General features: G+C 39.1%; 1 protein-coding gene across 1 annotated transcript in view; it reads right to left on the bottom strand.

The window, feature by feature from the left end:
• UHRF2 (ubiquitin-like with PHD and ring finger domains 2, E3 ubiquitin protein ligase) overlaps positions 1 to 9,928 on the bottom strand; it is a 74,597-nt gene extending 64,669 nt beyond the window's left edge. The window contains exons 1-2 of the mRNA XM_004677652.2: positions 9,411 to 9,928; positions 3,723 to 3,956 (exon numbers count right to left, since the gene is read on the bottom strand). Coding sequence (XP_004677709.1) covers positions 3,723 to 3,956; positions 9,411 to 9,563 — 387 coding nt within the window. The 5' untranslated portion in view covers positions 9,564 to 9,928. The remainder of the gene's footprint in view (positions 1 to 3,722; positions 3,957 to 9,410) is intronic.
• Positions 9,929 to 19,087: the final 9,159 nt, after the last annotated feature.

The following is a 19,087-nucleotide window of genomic DNA, read 5'->3' as shown; positions in this document are numbered from 1 at the left end:
GTGTTTTTGTGTGTTTTGGGTAGATACCTAGGAGTGGGATTGCTGGGTCATAGGGAAGCTCCATGTTTAGCAGTTTGAGGAACCTCCAAACAGTGGAATGCTGGTTTTTAAATACTAAAAATTCTGTCTGAATTGTGAGCACTATATAAGGCACTATTTAAAGTTTATGTTGTCTTGTCCATACCCAGACTTACCTTTTATTAATATAATCATTTTCTTCTACTAAATGAATATAGCAAGAACTGTAGGTATTTAAGTAGCCATCTTACTGATTGCTCATAAAGTTCTAAAATGTGTTTACTAAGCTTCTCCAGGTGTCTGTAACAAATGACTTCGCTTTTCCAATATTTACACTTCATTATCCTCCCGCCTATCTGCACATCTATAAATACATTAAACAACAACAGCCTTAAGTGGCTTCCTTGTCTGGCTCCTGTTTTTAATGGGAATGTTCTGGCTTTTTTCCACCATTAAGCATGACACCGGGTGTGGTTTAACATATTCATCTATTCCATCTGTTCCTCTTACCAAGGATTTTTTATTTAATCAGAAATGCATTCAAAATTTTAGAAAAACATTTTAGATTAGGTCATATGTTTACTCTCATGTTTTAAATAAAATCAAACTAAAATATCTCATAATAATGAACTACTCTACTTCCTAACAAACCATACTTGGTCAAGCAAGCTATGATGTTCTTTCAGTGTTCAGTTAATTTTATTTGCTAAATATAACACAGGTTTTACACCAAGATGTAGGGTGCTTTCTATCACCTCAGTATCAGCATTATATTAAATTTACAAAGCAAAAGGACACTTTTCATTTTTTAATGTTGTGGGTCAATTTGGTATCCTATTATCTCTTCATACAGGTTTAAAGTAAATCATCAGTGTTACGACTCAACCCATCCAGCTACTTTTGCGATATAGCTCTTCTCCAGTGTTCTTATTACTTTTTATATATAGAGATTTGTTTGCACTTTTCTATCAATCCCAAAATTAGATTTGCATTTTCTTAAATAATTCACACCTCACCTACCAATTTTTAGGCTTAAAAATGCTATGGAAAATTGAGAGTGGTACCAATTTATTCCAACTGGTAAGAATTAAGAAAAAGTAGATTATACAGTTAGGAAAGGATGCAGCAAAACTGTCATTCAATTATTTCTACACAAATAATTATTAAAAACAGAATTTGAAAAAGTTGCAGATTCAAAGGTAAATAAATCAGCTGCATTTCCTTTAGTGCACTGCCTTTCAAGGTTTCAATGGTATTCTTCAAAAATATACAACAAACACTAAGGAAATTCATATGGAACCCCAAAAGACCCCGCAAGTCAAAAAAGCCTGAAAAGAGGAAAAATGATGGTACCATACTTTCAGACTTCAAACTAGGCTACAGTAATCAAAATGCCATGGTACTGCAACAAAAACAGACATAGACCAATGAAATAGAACTAAGCGATCAAAAATAAACCTACAACTATATGGACACACTTAATCTGTGACAAAGGAGCCAAGAATATATTTGGAGCAATGAGAGTCACTTCAATAAATGGTGTTGGGGAAATTGGACAACCACATGCAAAAAAATGAAACTAGATCACAATCTTGCACCTTACATACAAAAATTAACTCAACATGGGTTAAAGACATTGATGTAAAAACCCAAAACCATAAAATAAATGAAGACATAGGCAAAACACTTCACCAAATAGGCTTCAAAGATGTCTTTTTGGATTTGTCTGCCACAGTTAAGAGAAACCTAAGTAAATATAAACAAATGTGGCTACATCGTTCTGCACAGTAAAAGTAAACTCTCAGTATAACAAAAAGACACCCTTCTGAATGGGAGAAAATATTTCCACATCATACACCTGACAAAAGGCTGACATCCAAATATATAAAGAATTCATAGACCTCAACAAAAGAAAAACAAACAACCTCATAAAAAAATGGAGCTAGACACTTCTCCAAAGAAGACATACAAACAGCCAACAAGGCACATGAAAATATGCTCATCATCATTTATCAGGGAAATGCAAATCAGAACAAGATATCATCTCACATCTATGAGAATGCTTCCCATCAAAAAGACTAGAAACAAATGTTGGTGAGGATGTTAGAAAAAAGAACCCAGGACACTGTTGGTGGGAATGTAGGCTACCATCTAGCCCTTATGGTAAACAGTAGAGATTTCTCCAAATATTAAAAATTGATCTGTCAGGTGATCCAGCAATTCCTCTCTTAGATATCTACCTAAAGAATGCAAAAATGTTAATCTGAAAGGTTATATGCATTCCTATGTTTATTGCAGCTTTACATATAATAGTCAAACTATGAAAACAACCTAAGTGCCCAAGGGCACTACTAGAAAAATGTAGTATATTACACACATACTACTCAGCTACAAAGAAAGATGAATTCTTGCCATTTGTGACAACACAGATGGAATTGGAGGGGATAATGATACTTAAAACAAATCAGAAGGAGAAAAGACATACTGGATAACTTCACTAATATGTAATATAAAGACACAAAACAAAGGGCTACATAAAAACAAACCAATTAAACCCTAGAAATCTCACCCTGGAATTGAGGCTACAAGGGCTGGTAGGAAGGTGGGGGAGGTAGTAACAAAGAGAAGAGGGCTGAGGGTGCCTCAGTGCTATATGTAACATGACCTATGCTTCTGAATTACATACAGTGTTGTAAATCAATGTCACCTCACTCAATTAAAAAAATATAATTAAATCAGTTGCATTTCTATATAGTGGCAAACAAATTATAATTTTAAAAGATAATCATTTACAATACCAAAAACAAAGCTACTAGAAATAAATCAAATAATATTTTTCCAAAAAGAAAACTAATTGAGAAAGATATTAAAGATCTAAATCAACTGAGACACCTATCATGTTCATGAACTAAAATACTCAAAACTATAGAGAGCAGTTCAGCTACACCCTGCCATTCAACAACCAGCATTTTCATTTCTAGATAAAAATTATGAAAGAACTTTTTAAACATATGCACCAGGATACACACAGAAGGTTCAAAACAGCACTGTGCAAGAGAGCTAAAGACTGGAAACAGCCCAAAAATCTAGAAAGCATAGGTTAGATGATTTGCTGTGGCATATTTAATAAAATGTCATGTGAGAGTGGGAAGCAGAGTTACATATATGAAAATCTCAAAACTGAGAAAAAAGAATTCCGTTCAATTAGTGGGTTGTTGAAGTCATGACGCATGCCAAGAAAAAATACATCACGATTTTTTCAACAATGCAATATGTAAAATTAAAAGCACAATAACACTGTTTAGATATATACATAAGTAGTAACACACAAGAAAAAAAAACAAACTTTTTTTTTCTGACTTGTTTTAAAGTCAGAAAAGATAGTTCATTACCTCCTTAAGTGGACCACAAAAGGGGCACACAATAGCCTTTACAGAGGAATCAGCATCATTTTACCTCTTAATCTTGATGGTATCACACAGGTAATTTATTATTTATGAGAACTTTATGATTATTCTTGAATGTATATATTCACTTAATACATTTGCATATAATTCACTTTTTTAGACCAATTTTAAAAGTTTATGTACTAACAGTCCAATCTCTATTTTCAAATGGCAGTGCTTACTTATTCACAACATCCTGAAGACAATAGGAATCTACATATATTCCCACAACTTACAAGTCTGAAGAAGACAACATACCTTATATAGTCCAATGCCAGGGTCAATAAGAAAATCACGAGTCGATGTAGATGGCTGACTGGAAGGCCCTACTCTTGGGGCTTTCTTTACTTTAGGTGGACTATTAGAACAGGGTTTAGCCTGTATATCAGTCTGTTTAGATGTGCTTGGAAGATCAGAATCTGGACGAACTAGCAGCTGAATTATATCATTTAGTCCAACATCATAGTCAAATAAAGTATATCCATTTTCCAACTAGAAAAAAAAAAAGAGATAAAGATTAAAATGGTTTTCTCAATCTGGTCCTTTTCTTCATCTTCAATTACCCAAATCTATTGAAACAAAATTCACAGCACTGCAATCAATCTACAGTCTATGATTTTAGCATCTTCTCTGGACCTAAATAAATAATTTTTTATTTTCAAATATTTTATTTTTATTTATGCATACAGGAACTGGGGTACAGGTCAGAGATGCAGGGACGGGGGGGGGGTGTTGAAATGATTCGCCAGAGACAGAGTGGGACAGAACAGGCAGACTGATTGAAATACACTGCTGAGGGGAGCAATGGGTAAGACAGGAGAAGTCTGCTTTGCCATGTGGATCAGCTCCCTGGCTGGGGATTGAACACATGCTGCAGTAGCAGCTCCATAGTGCTGCACTTTAACCCCCTGTGCCACCAGGGAGGGCCCTCTATTTCTAAATAAATTCTTAAGAATCACTCCATATTAGCTACAGGGAACATTTACAAACATTAAAGTAAAATAATATATCATGGCTGCTATAACCTTACTGTCTAGGCAGAAAAACTCTTAAGAAATAAAACTTATGAAGTTGTTTATTAACACATTAACTATTTTTATCTTTGTGAAAGCATTACAATTTTTTAAAGAAAATCAAGCAAAAATATTTAATCAGGAACAATTACAGTTCTCTCACACTATTTTCACTCACTTCAAGTTCTTCAATGCTATCCATCTGTAAAGGTTATCAAGTTGTGCCATGCAGTCTTCCAGGGTGAGTAATGAGCAACTCACTCATATTTTAGCAAAGTCATGTAATGAGTTGACTTGTGTCCCATATCCCTCTCCTCCAAACATTTCAGAATCTGATCTTATTTGAAAGTAGGGTCTTCACAGAGACAATGAGGTAAAATTAAGTCATTCGGGGCCCCTAGCCCATTGTGATAGATAAGTGTCTGTACAAAAAGTTGAAATCCGGATGGAAAGGCCTACAGAAGTACACAGGGAGTGCTACATCTACAAGCAAAGAACACCAGGAATTGGTAGTAAACAATGGAAGCTCAAAAGAGCTAGAAAGGATTTTCTACTGTAGTTGTCAGAGAGCATGAGCCTGCTGACACCTTATTTTAGACTTACAGCTACCAGAACTGTGAGACAATACATTTCTGTTGTTTTACATCACCTAGGTTTTGGTATTTTCTTTTGGAAGTCACCAGTTTCTTTTTTTATAAAATTCAATTGGCCATTTCACTATGACTGAGTAAGAAACTAAGTTCCTTGAAGATCAAAACTATCATTTCCCCAGAAACATTATTAATTAAAAAATGGTTAATTTGTCCCTTTCTTTATCTATAATAGGGGCCACCATTCACAACTCTCTAACAAAATAGGACCATATTTGAAAAGTTAACCAAAGGGACAGGATGAGAATCTATACTTGAATGATAAATTTCTAACACATCTAGCACAATTCTGCATATTATACGTATTCACAATTTGTAACAAAAAATTGCAAATTTCTTAGAGAATTAAATGTATTCCACAGGTTATTTAGTGTCCTTGTTCCAAATAACCTAAGAAGTGTCCTAAGTCAGTAGAGACATCCTGACACAGTAAGAATATTACTAGTACTTACTCTTTTAAAACAAATAAGAATTCCCACTAATTCTTAACTCCTGGTGGGAGGGGGGGGCGCTCTATGCGCAAAGAACTACATACTCACACTTCCATTTCAACATTCTCCAAAAACCCAACCCCACCTCCAAAAAAAGCAGAATTCACTAATCCTACAAAAGCTGAAAAAACACAACTTAATTAAACACAGAACTGCTGTACATTATGTTCAAAAATAGAAGTGTTCAATGTCAAAAATAAAAATAAATTCCTTATAGCATAAAACATGCAACTAATTGACAGGTCTTGCCCCCAAATTACAGTAGCTATTTTGGTGGTAAAATGTGAAATTCAAAATGTCTGCATAAACATTTTTCCATTGAAATTTGGAGCACAAGACTGAGGGACTTTGAGGACATTCTTATACTCAATCAACCCCTCTACTAACTTCTACCAAGTGATCAAAGTAATAACTTCTCCAAGAGGTTTTCAGTTTGAAAGGAAAAACTGTGTTTGAGTCAGAGTAAAACACTGAAGTATATAAAAGCAGGAAACTCAAGTAGAAGTTAGGCCCACAATCTACCTCTCCTCCAGTTATTTATACTTGCCATATGGCCACTTTTAGCCAGATTATCCATTTCTTTCCTAATATGAGTCTTCCTAAAACAGTTTTTATCCATTGCATAAAATGCCCCCCACACTTGTGAAGAGTTGTAAAGAAAACTGAGAGGTTTTGTTACTAGAAAAGCACTTCATTTCTTCCAAAGTTAATGAAACTAGAGGGTGAAGGTGTGTGTCACTCTAATTGTGTTCTAAATGGGAAGAAAGGGATTGGGTCATTCAGAAATTACACAGATATGAATTTCAGGCATGTAACTATAGTCCATTAATGTCTCATACAAGAAAATATCAGAAAGTTGCTGGCAGCAACAGCAGCAGCTAAGAAAAAGAAGTTGTCAAAAGTATCCCAGGAAGATTAACAGGGATATTTTTCCTCCATGATTATATTCCCACCCCACTACCTGTACCTGTACCCTAAACCCCAAAAAATTCATAAGAAAAAAAAGAAAATACTTGGGAATTGCCATCTTCAAGTATTGTTTTGTCAAATGCCACTCTTGAATTTTTAATGGATTGAAGGAAGAAATTTGGCAGGCCAGCAGGAAGAAGTAAAGCCACATGCAAGAAGAAAAAAAAGATACAGCAACTACCAAGTGGTTGAGAAGACAGTGAGGAAATCACTGAACAGTTTTAAACAAATACCTTTTGGTTTTCATGTGAAAATGAAAATCAACTTTCTTCAACTCTGGTTCTTCCCCCAAGTCTAGTCTATTCTAATACTATCCCCACAGTGATACAAGAGAAACAATGAGGAACAAATCTTCAAAATAGAAAAGATCTAGATTCTCAAAAGACTTCCAGATTCATTAATATAACTCTTCCTTAAACTCACTCCTCAGGGTACTTCAAGCCCAACCTCCCAGGTAAGAACATCCAAACAAGGTCACCCTACTATAACCAGAACTTACAGTCCTGAATCATCACTCTCCATTCTGACCTTCAAAAGTAATTACACATTCTATACTTGAATGATTCTTGCCTACAGATCACCTGGGGAATTTCTAAAATATACATTCCATACCATGAAAACTCCCAGGTGAAGCTAATAGTGTTAGATCTGCTGACCCTGGGACCATACTTTGAAAAAAAAAAAAAAATCTCATAGAAGACAAACTATCCTTCCACAATCATTTTCAAACTCTGGTGTACAGCATAAGCTCCCATGGGGTCTTGTTAAATTCCACTACTACTTTTAAATCTGTAAGTGAGCTAGGCATTTATAACAAGTATCCACAAGTGAATCTGATATATACACACTAGCTAGGAATGGGAATGCCAAAGAAGCAAAGAAACTGACAATAAGTATTGGCATGGCTACTCCTCAGCTCAAGAGGTAACATAGCTCAACAGTACATTCTTACTCTCTCTCCAACTCAACGGGAGACCAAAAGTTTTCACTGGTTTATCACTAACCTGAAGAAATAAAAATTCAGTAATGAGTTATCAACTGTCCTGGGAGAGGCAGTACAAAAGGTTATTGGGTTATTGATTCTCAGATTTCCCCCAGAACTTAAAATCTGTTTCCTAGTCCATTAAAGTCTACCTTGTTGCCCTGAATTTCAAGCAACCACCTTTTCCTCAAGACAGGTGCATAAATTATTTCCGTTAGCATTTTTGAAAGATTTGGAGGAATTGCCCAGGAATGCATTCTCAAGCTTCATTTCTGGAGCTCCAGCTATCTCTGGAACTGAAGTCACCAAAGTATCCTAGGGGTTCATGAACCCCTACTGTCCCTAACTAGAAAATAAAATTCAGGAGATTTGACTACATGCTTTCACCTTTGATAAGCAAATAACTGCTACTGTAGTCAGTAATATATAACTAATTATAGCAAATTGTCTGCCCGTGGGGCATAATTACTTCAAAACCAAAAGTTTACAACTAAAGCAAACACCTCTTTTAACAAAGCAAATCTATGAAGAATCAGTATGAAATTGGCTGCAAAACATATAAAGGGTGCTATAACTTATTAAAAAGCAAATTAAATCAATCCTAGCTCTTTTGCACGGTGGTATTTTCACTCTGAAGTTTCTGGACAATCATCTAAGGGTAAACCTATGAAAGAGAAAAATATCCCTTTCAAATCCTTTGTGGCTCGAGGGAAACGATTACTTCTACCAAATCAAAGAACGATATTTATTTCAAACCACAGGATGTGAGCCAAACTGTGGTCTGTCAATTGTAGAGTGCCAGCTTTTAAAAATGGATTAACATTTCTAAAAAGAAAAAGTTAAGAAAAATAAAGTGGGTTTAGGGGGCTAGGTTTAGACCACAAGTCTCTTGTGGGATAGGAAAAATCTTCCGTAGGCCAGACCATGGCCATGCAATACAAGTACCAAAGACACCCACAGACACCCTCGCCGCCAAAATCACTTTCAGACTTCAAGTATGTACCCACGGGCTATGTTCCAAGTGCTGTGTTAGCTGTGTACGGGCAATATTAGATGGTGAGAAGCAATGAGAGCAAAACAATCTTTTAAATTTGTTTTCCTCTTTGGGAATGAACTCTCTGGCCTACACTGGGCAGTTTAAACCGGGTCGGGGATGTATCAATAGCACTTTCAGGATAGGTCTCTAAACCGTCCCAAACCAGATTACAACTCAGAGAGATTGACGAGGGTAGAGAGGGTGGGAGTGCAGAAGTTCTGGAAACCCTTTTAACCTTCAATGTTTACAAACCCCTTCCACAGAGAGGAAGCAAAGGAACAATTCTTCTGGTAGATTAGGAGTTGTGGTTGACTCCCCCTCCCATTTGGAAACCCGGGGCACAGAAGCGCAGCGAGCCGTTAACCCGATCAACGCTGCCAGAAGCCGGAGCAGCGGGCCCTCAACACCCGCACTGTGGCATGGCCGCCAGAGCCCGCTGCCCTCCCAGCACTGCAGGAACCCCAGGCCCTGGCGAGCGCGGGAAGTAAGCAAAAACCAGGCACTTGGCGAATTGTCTGCCCGTGGGGCACCTCTCGGCAACAGTGGCGAAATCTCCGTACTCCCGACACCGCTATCTCCAGCAGCGCCCGGGGCACCTGCAATCGGGGCAAGCAAAGACCCGCGTTGGGGCCCCTTGCAGCGTCCAGGCCAGCGTTCTGCGCCTCGCCCGCTGCCCACCCTATGTGGAGGTGCCTTCCGCGTGCGCGGTGCACCAAACCCTTGGGCCCGCTGGGTCCAAGCGTCCAAGAGATGCCCAGATGCCCTCCTACTGGGCTTCGTGAAGGGTGCGGCGGGTGCGCCTCACCTGCTTGCCCCGGTAGAAAAGGCGCTGGCACTCGGGCCGCACGTCGAACAGCGCCCACACCCGCTCACGCAGCTCCTCAATCGTGGCTTTGCGAGACACGTCCTCAATGGTACGCGTCTGAGAACCGTCGATGGTGCGAACCTGGATCCACATCTTGGAGCAGGGAGAAGGGGTCGGCTCGGCTTTGTCTCCCCCTGCGCTCGGGGCGCCGCGCCCCGCCCGGCCCGCGCCGCCTCCTAGGCGGCTCCGGCTCTCCGCGGCCGATGGGGGAGAGAGCGAGTTCACCGGCGAGGGAAACCGATCAGATGGGACTGGACAGGCGGCGACTACTCTAGACCTCTCGACCACCCAACAGAGATACGGAAAAGAAACCGGAACCAGTCCGTGGCTCCGATGCTTTGCACCCGCCGCAAACCAAGCCCCACGAATAAGAGGAAGCCTGGTCGGCGCCGCGCGGAGTGTTTACTTATAGAGCTCTAGCTCCCACATGGAGGTCACGGCGCCAACCCGGATCTCGCGAGATCTAGGCCGGCTCCGCCTTAAAGAGGAAACGATCCGGGAAGTAGCCACAGATCTGAGGGAACTTAAATGGGCGGAGCGGAGGGGCGGAGCTACCGAGAGCCGTTATTTGCCCCTTCACCTGCACCTGGGCCCAAAACACGCCCTCAAAACCTTCGGGTTTCGAGTGGTTACCAAGCCGCCCACACCAGTTGCCATATAAGTCCTGGTTTCAGGACCGAGGAGGCGAGGGACTCCTCAGGCCTAGCGGATACGGTTCTTTGGTCTCAAAAACACACCAAAAATAAGAAACCCTGACGTGCATTTGTGTGACCATGTAAAGGAGACTGTGGGCGGTTTGAGGCCCATATTTCTGAGAAAGCACTGAGGAAATGAGTGCGCTCCACGCTGTCGGCCGGACACCGCCCGCCACGAGTCTTAGTAGGGCCCGCCGCCCAGCAAAGGCCACGGGGACCCTTCTGCTTGTCGAACTGGATTCTCGCCGGTCCCGAATGCTGCCTTCGCGCGGAAACCTGCTTCCTGGGGTTTCCCGCCGCTAGGCCGAGGTGGCCTCAGGCCCACGGGCCGCGAGTCCTGCTGGGATTGTTGATGGCAAACGCCGGGAGGACGGCGGGCTGGAAGGTGACTGTTTGGGGACCCTTCCTGTTTGTGCGCCTTTGACCTAAGGTATTGAGGGCTCACGAGAAACACTTTTACAGCCTATAGAACCACACACCTCAAAGAAAGAACCAGCGGTCCTACTAGGAATAAATTGTCAGAAATAAACCCAATGCAGTATTTCCTAGCAGCGGGCTTATTTAAAATGACAATGTCATAAAAAGGAAGAAAGCATATCAGATTAGAAAATACTTGTAAATTGAACTTTATTTTGTCAGAATCCATATTCAGAACGGTGCTAATTATTGTCATAGAGGTGGAACATCATTTTTGTAATGATCAGTTAGAAGAATTACAAGCACGGAGTAGTAGTCTCATTTTAAAGCGAGAGATGGTTCAACACCGGAGGGACAGGAAAAATAAAATGCACATACATATTTAAGATTTCTACCCTTACTGAAAATTTCCCTTTCTTACATATCCTCTAAATATAATTCAGCGTCCTGGTCTAAGTAAAGCAAACATTGAGTAACAGGTAAATGACAGGACAGAGATAAATTTTGCTTATCACCTGCCCCAATCAGGCATAGCTATATGCGTTATAAGCTTATTCTATGTTCTGATGGAAGTGTTTCAAGAATTTCTCTCTAAAAATTTAGAGTTAGATTTAGAAAAATGAATATATTTAAGAATAATTGATATTAAACAATTTGGTGTTAAAATAGAAACTAAGACATGATACAAGGACTAGAGTGATCTGGGAACTTAAAGGTAGCAGTAGAACTTCACCTGAGTTTGATATTTTATAACGGGGCAGACAGTATTTAAATATTTAGTTCATTGATTGAGGTAGACTTAAATTGTAATCCCAGTTCTACTGCTTACATACAATGTGATTCTGTACAAATTACTTTTTACAGTTTCCTCAAAATAAGAGGTGCCTATAATATCTAATCATCGTGATGGATTGTTTAGTCGTAACACAGATCCTTTGTAATGCTATTATTATGGAAAAGATTTAGATAAGCAGAAAATGCCCAGAGAGGGGAAAGTGTTTAAGCAAAGAAAGAGAGGTATGCTTTTTTCTTCTTTTAACAAGTCTGAGAGGTTGCATATCAAAGAAAGGTTGACTCAATAGAAAAGGGCAGAGCGTGAAGATTAGCATTCAAAGCAATAGGTTTTGTAGACCCCAGGGAGAGACTAAGATTTTTAAAAGAGCTACTGACATGATTAAATATGCATTTGGAAAGACTGTGGAAAGATGCCTTAGGGGGAAAGTAAGGGATGGCTGAGAATGGGGAAATGTCAAAAAGCTTAGTGAAGAGGTAATGTGTTAATTGAATTTAAAAAAAAGATTTATTTATTTATGCATACAAGAACTGGGGTACAGGCCAGAGGTGCGGGAGTGGTAGCAAGATGGTTCACCAGAGACAGAGTGGGGAACAGAACAGGCAGATTCACCAAAATACACCACTGAGGGAAGCAGCAGGAGAGATAGGAGAGGTCTGTCCTTCCTGGCCAGGGACCAGACCTGTGCTACTGTGGCTGCTGATAGCTCCATGGTGTTGCACTTTAATCCATTGGGTCACCAGGGAGGGCCCAATATGTTGCTGATTTTAGTGAACAATATTTCTGTGGTAGGAGGAAAGGAGGGGCATTTAGAAAACAGCTTATATGACTTAGAGGATTGTGGATATGAGGAATGAGGGGAAAAAATTAGAATGCTGAAGGCAATTCCCATATTCTTAGTTTGGGAGACTTAATTAGATGGTTTGGGCTGCTGGTAATGCTCTTTACTAAGCTAGAAAAGGGGAATGTGGTGAGTTCAGTTATATTGTGTTTGAAATGCATCCAAAATACCTCCATGAAGATTTCTAATTAACACCACAGGGAGGCCCATAAAGTTTTGAAGTCAAGTAGAAACTTTCTGAAAAAAGAAATACCTCTTTTACTCCAATGAAATAATTTTTCCTACTCAATGTGGTTTGGCTTTAATGGAGAACCCTTGAGGAAATAAAAAGTTTACTGTCAAAAAAAGTGTCTACTGAGGCTGTAAAGGATTTATATTAATCTAGTTACTGTTATACATCCCTAAGGATTGGCAAGGCAGGGTTTAGAAATATCTGATCTAGAAATGATGTATTTGTTCTTTGCATACCAATTTAATTACATCTGGTAACCTTGTTTGTGTGGTAAGTTACCTAGTATGCATATAATTAATTACAAATAGATTCTATATGTAACAATACATCCTTCTCTTTTTCCACATGGCACACATTATAACTAAGTTTGTCTTTCCCTAAAATAACTTTGTTTTCTATTTAGGAAGCTACCCAGTTGTAAAAATAAGGCAGAAGTTCTCTGATAAAACAGCACAATATTAGTTTTGACATGCCATGCCTTAGTACCAGATCTGTAGCTAAAACAACTTGACAATGAATAGAGAAAGAAAAGGGGAATGATTCACATGGATGAGGAGCAAATACTATAGTTATGCCATCACTCATTGAACAATATTCGTTCAAGTCAAAAGAGGTAAAACAGGAAAAGATTGATTGTAGAACTAATTTTATTAGTATCTTATTTCATCTCAGATTTTAGTCCAGTTTTCTCACTTTCTCAAATTCACTAACTTGTGTGTGTATAAAATATGTAATATATAAAGTGAATTTCATCTGCTCTCTCAAGCTATTAGTACCTTTTAATCTGTACCTTTATATTGGCTGTCTTCCTTTTGCTCCACTAGGCCTATTCTTTTTTTATTATTATTAAAAATTTATTTATTGGGCTCTCCCTGGTGGCGCAACTGGCTAAAGCACCCCACTATGAAGCTCTCCGAAGCCATTGCAGCTCGAATTCAATCCCTGGCCAAGGAGCTGACCCACAAGGCATGGCAGACCTCTCCTGACCTCCCTGATGCTCCCTTCAGCAGTGTATTTCAGTACATTTGCCTGTTCTGTTCCCTACTCTATCCTCTGAATCCTCTCACCCTCCACACCTTTAAATTTTTTTTTCAAGATTTATTTATTTATGCATACCGAACTAGGGTACAGGCCAGAGGTGCAGGGCTAGTAAGAAGATTCACCAGAGACAGAGTGGGGAGCAGAACAGGCCGACTGATGAAGTACACTGCTGAGGGGAGCAGTGGGCGAGTCAGAAGAGGTCTGCCTTGCCATGTAGGTCATCTCTGGGGCCGGAATGGAACTTAGCTGAAGTGGCTTTAGCTTCTTAGTGCAGCATTTACCCACTGTGCCACCAGGGAGAGCCCCTTTAAAATTTTTTAAAGATTTATTTATTTATGCTTGCAGAACTGCTGTACAGGCCAGAGAAACAGAGGTGGGGGGTGAGGTAGAGGATTCACCAGAGACAGAGTTGGGAGCCGAACAGGCAGATCTGAAATATACTGCCAAGGGAAGCAGTGAGCGGGGGTCAGGAGGGGTCTGCCATACCATATGGATCACCTCCCTGACTGGGCATTGAACCTCATGCTTCAGTGGCTGTGAATAGCTTCACAGTGCTGAAGTTTCCTAGTGAGCCACCAGGGCAGGTCCAGGGCTTTTCTTTCAATCTTCTGGCTGTTCTGGAATCCAAGAGCAAGGAATAGTACAGTATTATGTGCTGTACTACTGTCTATTGCCTTCTGGGAAATCACTACAATTAAAGTAACCTGTTCTATGTGACACATACCCATGGGTAAGATAAACTCTCCCTTCTCTTACTGCTTTTGGTCTGGGTATTTTATACCATTTGTAGTGACTTGTCTGAAATCATACATTTTCTTTCAGTTCTCTATACTTTTGTCCCATATCCTTTTTTTTTTTAAAGATTTATTTATTTGTGCATACAGAACTGGGGTACAGGCCAGAGGCTCAGGGATGGTGAGAGGCTTCACCAGAGACAAAGTGGGAAGCAGAACAGGCAGATCTATGAAGTACACTGCTGAGGGGAACAGTGGGCGGGTCAGGAGAGGTCTGCCACGACATGTGGTCACCTCCAGGGAAGGTAGGGATTGAACTCATGCTGAAGTGGCTTAAGCTTCTTAGTGCTGTGCTTTAACCCGCTGCGCCTTCAGGGAGGGCCCTAAAAGAATTTTTTATAATTATTTATAATTATTATATTAATCCTATTTCTGGACTGGGACTGATCCCAGAAAAGATACAAGGCAATCATACTTCTCTCTGCATCACTACTATCTCTAGCAATGGTCTGAGTGACCTTTCTGTTTCAAAGGAGACATTTAGGGATATGTATTCTATATCTACTAATAACCAATAACTATGGGGCATATAAAAATATTATAGTAATATTTTGAGATTTGCTTAGCTGAAGTTATTAAATAAAAAAATATGACAGGCATGTGCTACATTCACTTTCCTTAGTTTATTTTGACCTTTTTGACAATTAAAATCCTTTTCTAGTGCTGTGCTTTAACCTGCTGCACCACCAAGGAGGGCCCAGATGCAGTCCTTCTTTTCACAGATTCTTCAGCTTTTTACTATGGAAATCTAGAGGTTGTTCCAATGTAACCTATTTAATAAGTGAGAAAATGGTTTGGATAAGGACAAAGAATCAGTGGATTATAGTGTCAGAACTTAATACTCTGCTCTTCTTTAGACAGAATTCTTTTTCTTGCAATGGTTCCTCTTTTGTTTTTCTAGAAACTACCCCTTTCTCTTTGTCTAGAGAATAATCCACATTCTTTATGCAGTGAGTGCTCCTGGTTCTTTAAAATACTTGATGGTTCATTATAGGAGTAGGAACAGGAATGCTTACCAAAAAACTTGTAGTTTATTCCCTTTTTCTGTCAAGTGTTTCCCCCTGTCTTCTAAGATTGGTCTTTCTATTGCTGAACCTTTGGGGTGGAGGGAGTCTTAGCCCATATTTCTTCTATTGAAAGCAGTCAGGTTTCAACTTTCGGATGATGTTAGCTTAGGGTTTTAACCAGTTAGGTGGTCACTTACAACATTAGATGGATGACTCTAGGGGAAAAAGGGCACTAGGCACAGAGCCTAGGACAGATACATCACTCCTGACTCAGGGATTAGGATATTTTCCAAATAGGATTAAAATGGCACCTTTAAAGTAAAAGGAGGAACTTTCTGGGTAGAGTAACCTTTTAGAGGTTGGTGAAAGCAAGTCTGGAGTTATGGTACCCACCCAAGGGGCCCTTACTTTTGGATCTGTTCTATCTATTTCTGTGGGTTTTCCCCTATATTGTAGGGGGCATTTCCTCAATTGTTCAAAAAAGCCTGTCACCCATTTTCTAACTTCCTACTAGTGGTGTCATGAGGATAGTAAGCAGGAACTAATAGATAATACACTAAATAAAATAAATAGTTTTACTATCTCATCTCTCTCTCTCTCTGAGGCCATTGAAACCAGAACCAGAAGATATAGAGAAAGCGGTGGTGATACTAAGATTCACAAGACCACCAGGAATAAAAGGTATAGAAGCCTACTATGAAATTAGGATGGTGATTAGGATCTATGAGAAAAGAGAGAAGCTGCTGTAGTATGGACAAATGCAGAAAGGATAAGAGATCAATCCCCTGACATGAGGCTGGGCGGAAAAGAAAGGGAAGAATGGGTAGCACTTGGCCCTCACTGTGATTTAGTGTCTATGATAGATAGAAGGAGATATGAATGATTGGAAAGAATGAGACCTATTAATTTTTTTTCCTGTGCTGAAATAGCCCATATGTCTAAAAAGTCCAAAGAAAGAGTGACAATTTATTTGCATTTAGCTTCTTGATGTCATGATGTTAGAGGAACACATTTAAGCAAGATGGATTTTTTTTGAAGGGATGGTTATATTCAAAATACATTTTTGAGGGTTTAATGATTTTGAATTACTTATAGATCAGTGGAAGAAAAACCATTAGTTAGATGTGAATATGATTGAAATTTGTTCACATCTTCAGCAACTTTATCCAAAGTTAGCCAATAATGCTACATGAATTTTAATTGTCAAAAAGGTCAAAATAAACTAAGGAAAGTGAATGTAGCACATGCCTGTCATATTTTTTTATTTAATAACTTCAGCTAAGCAAATCTCAAAATATTACTATAATATTTTTATATGCCCCATAGTTATTGGTTATTAGTAGATATAGAATACATATCCCTAAATGTCTCCTTTGAAACAGAAAGGTCACTCAGACCATTGCTAGAGATAGTAGTGATGCAGAGAGAAGTATGATTGCCTTGTATCTTTTCTGGGATCAGTCCCAGTCCAGAAATAGGATTAATATAATAATTCTGAATGTGATCCAGTTCTGAGACATTTAATTCAAATAAATTCTAGCTTCCAGCTCCACATGATCATTCTATTGTGTTGTGTATAGAACTACTTTATTATTTTCTGTTAAATTACTTGCAAGAATCCTAGAGTATTTTCTCCCTATTCTCATTAGTAGGCATTTATCTGTGGCTTAAAAACACTTGGTGATTTAAATGCTTCAGGTGTTATTTTGCTAGAATTGCTATAACAAAATACCACCAAGTGGGTAACTGAACAGAAATTTATTTTTTCATAATTTGGAAACTGGAAGTCCAAGATCAAGGTGCAGTTTTGGTTTCTCCAAATGCCTCTCTTCTCAATTTCTTCTTGCTGTGTCTACACATGCTCCTTTGTGTGTGCATGTGCATCCATGGTGTCTCACCTGCTTCCTCTTAAAAGGCAATCAGTCATATTATATTAGACCTCACTTTTATAGTTTATTTAATCTTAATCACTTCCTTAAGGGCTCTGTTTCTAAATATATTAGCAGTTAAGGATTTATATGACTTTTGTGCATGGGAAGATAAAGTTCAGTTGATGGAATATTGCTGCATTTATGACATTGAAATCCCCTCATTTACCATTTTTCTTATAATTTATTGTGGATTATTAATAGCAAAATGCCATCATCGAGAATAAAATGTTACTAGAACTGGGGAGGTACCCCAGGATTAATTGAGAAATTTGAAATTTACTTTAGTAGAAGCTCAGATTATGAAGACCATAATGAATTATAATCACACATGTTGACTACTTATCATAGAAAATTATCTAAAATGTTGGTAGATCACTGGCAAATAAGTAACACAAAACAGCTGCATAGAACAAATGGCACTCTGAGAGAGAATACTATGATCTAATTTTTTTACTTTGCAAATCAGCAAAAAAATGTAGATGAGATTTTTCTGGAACTCTTTCCTTTTAGTGGATCATGTTGAGTCCTAAAATGGCCAAAGAGTTTTGATTACTAAAGCTAGTCATTAAAAAAGAACCCAGTAATTCAAATTAATAAGTTCTAAAAATATGTAGTGAGAGCAGAAAGTGCTTTGCACATATAATCCAAAGTGATTAAAAATCTTAGTTATTATGATTTTGAGAATAGTTATTTACTGTAGAAAAAGAGGAACATGAGTATTGAGCTTTGAAATATGATTGCTGTTCTGAGTTGGCTTCCTACTTTTTAAATAAACATGGTATGGACGACGCAGGCTGTGGTAGCTTGGTTACTCTTGTTTGCTAGCAAGTTTTGATGTGCTTGTTCTGTCCGGTTTTTTTTTTTTTTAAGATTTATTTATTTGTACATACAGAACTGGGGTACAGGCCATAGGCTCAGGGACGGTGAGAGGCTTCACCAGAGATAGAATGGGGAGCAGAACAGGCAGATCGACAAAGTACACTGCTGAGGGGAGCAGCGGGCGGGTCAGGAGAGGTCTGCCACACCATGTGGCCATGTGGATCTCCTCGGGGCAGGCGGGGATCGAACTCATGCGCAAGTGGCTTTAGCTTCTCAGCGCAGTGCTTTAACCCGCTGCGCCACCAGGGAGGGCCCTGTTCTGGCCGTTTTAAATGCCTTCATTAGACTCTAACATATAATGTTCACTTGAAGTTATAGATAACAATATCTTAACTTTACTTTTTAAAATTCACATTAAAAAAGTCACAATCTGTTCCTTTTTCCTCACTACTTTAATCACAGATATGACCCATTGCAGAATTATTTAAAAATTCAGGGAAGAGGGCCTCCGTTGGCCTATGGGTTAAATCTCAGTGGTGTCATCACTTCTACTATATGAATTCAATCTCCACCAGGGACCAAGCCCACATGTAGTGCAGCAGACCTCTCCTGTCTGTGCTGTTCTCTGTAACAGTGTATTTCAAAATTTGTCTGTTTTGCTCCCACATTCTGTCTCTGGTGAATCCTCTCACCACACCCACTGCCCCCTCTGGCCTACACCACAGTTGTCCTACTAAATAAAAAAAGAAAATTCAGGTAAGATATTTCTGTTATTGCTGCTCTATGATATTTTCTGAGAGAAAAGACTTTTTTAAGTATATGCTTTACCTTAACATTTTCTATAATGACTTATAAAAATCAAAAGGAGGGCCCTCTCTGGTGGTGCAGTAGGTTAAAGAAGCACTTGAAATACTTGTGCTTCAAGTTAAGAAGCACTAAGAAGCTAAAGCCACTTCAGCATGAGTTCTATCTCTGCCCGGGAGGTGATCCACATGGCCACACAGACCTCTCCTGACCCATCCTTACTCCCCTCAAAGGTATACTTCA

The sequence above is a fragment of the Condylura cristata genome, unplaced genomic scaffold, assembly GCF_000260355.1.
Source record: "Condylura cristata isolate star-nosed mole 26May11 unplaced genomic scaffold, ConCri1.0 scaffold00006, whole genome shotgun sequence".
Classification (NCBI taxonomy): domain Eukaryota; kingdom Metazoa; phylum Chordata; class Mammalia; order Eulipotyphla; family Talpidae; genus Condylura; species Condylura cristata.
This window is presented reverse-complemented; position numbering and strand designations above follow the sequence as displayed.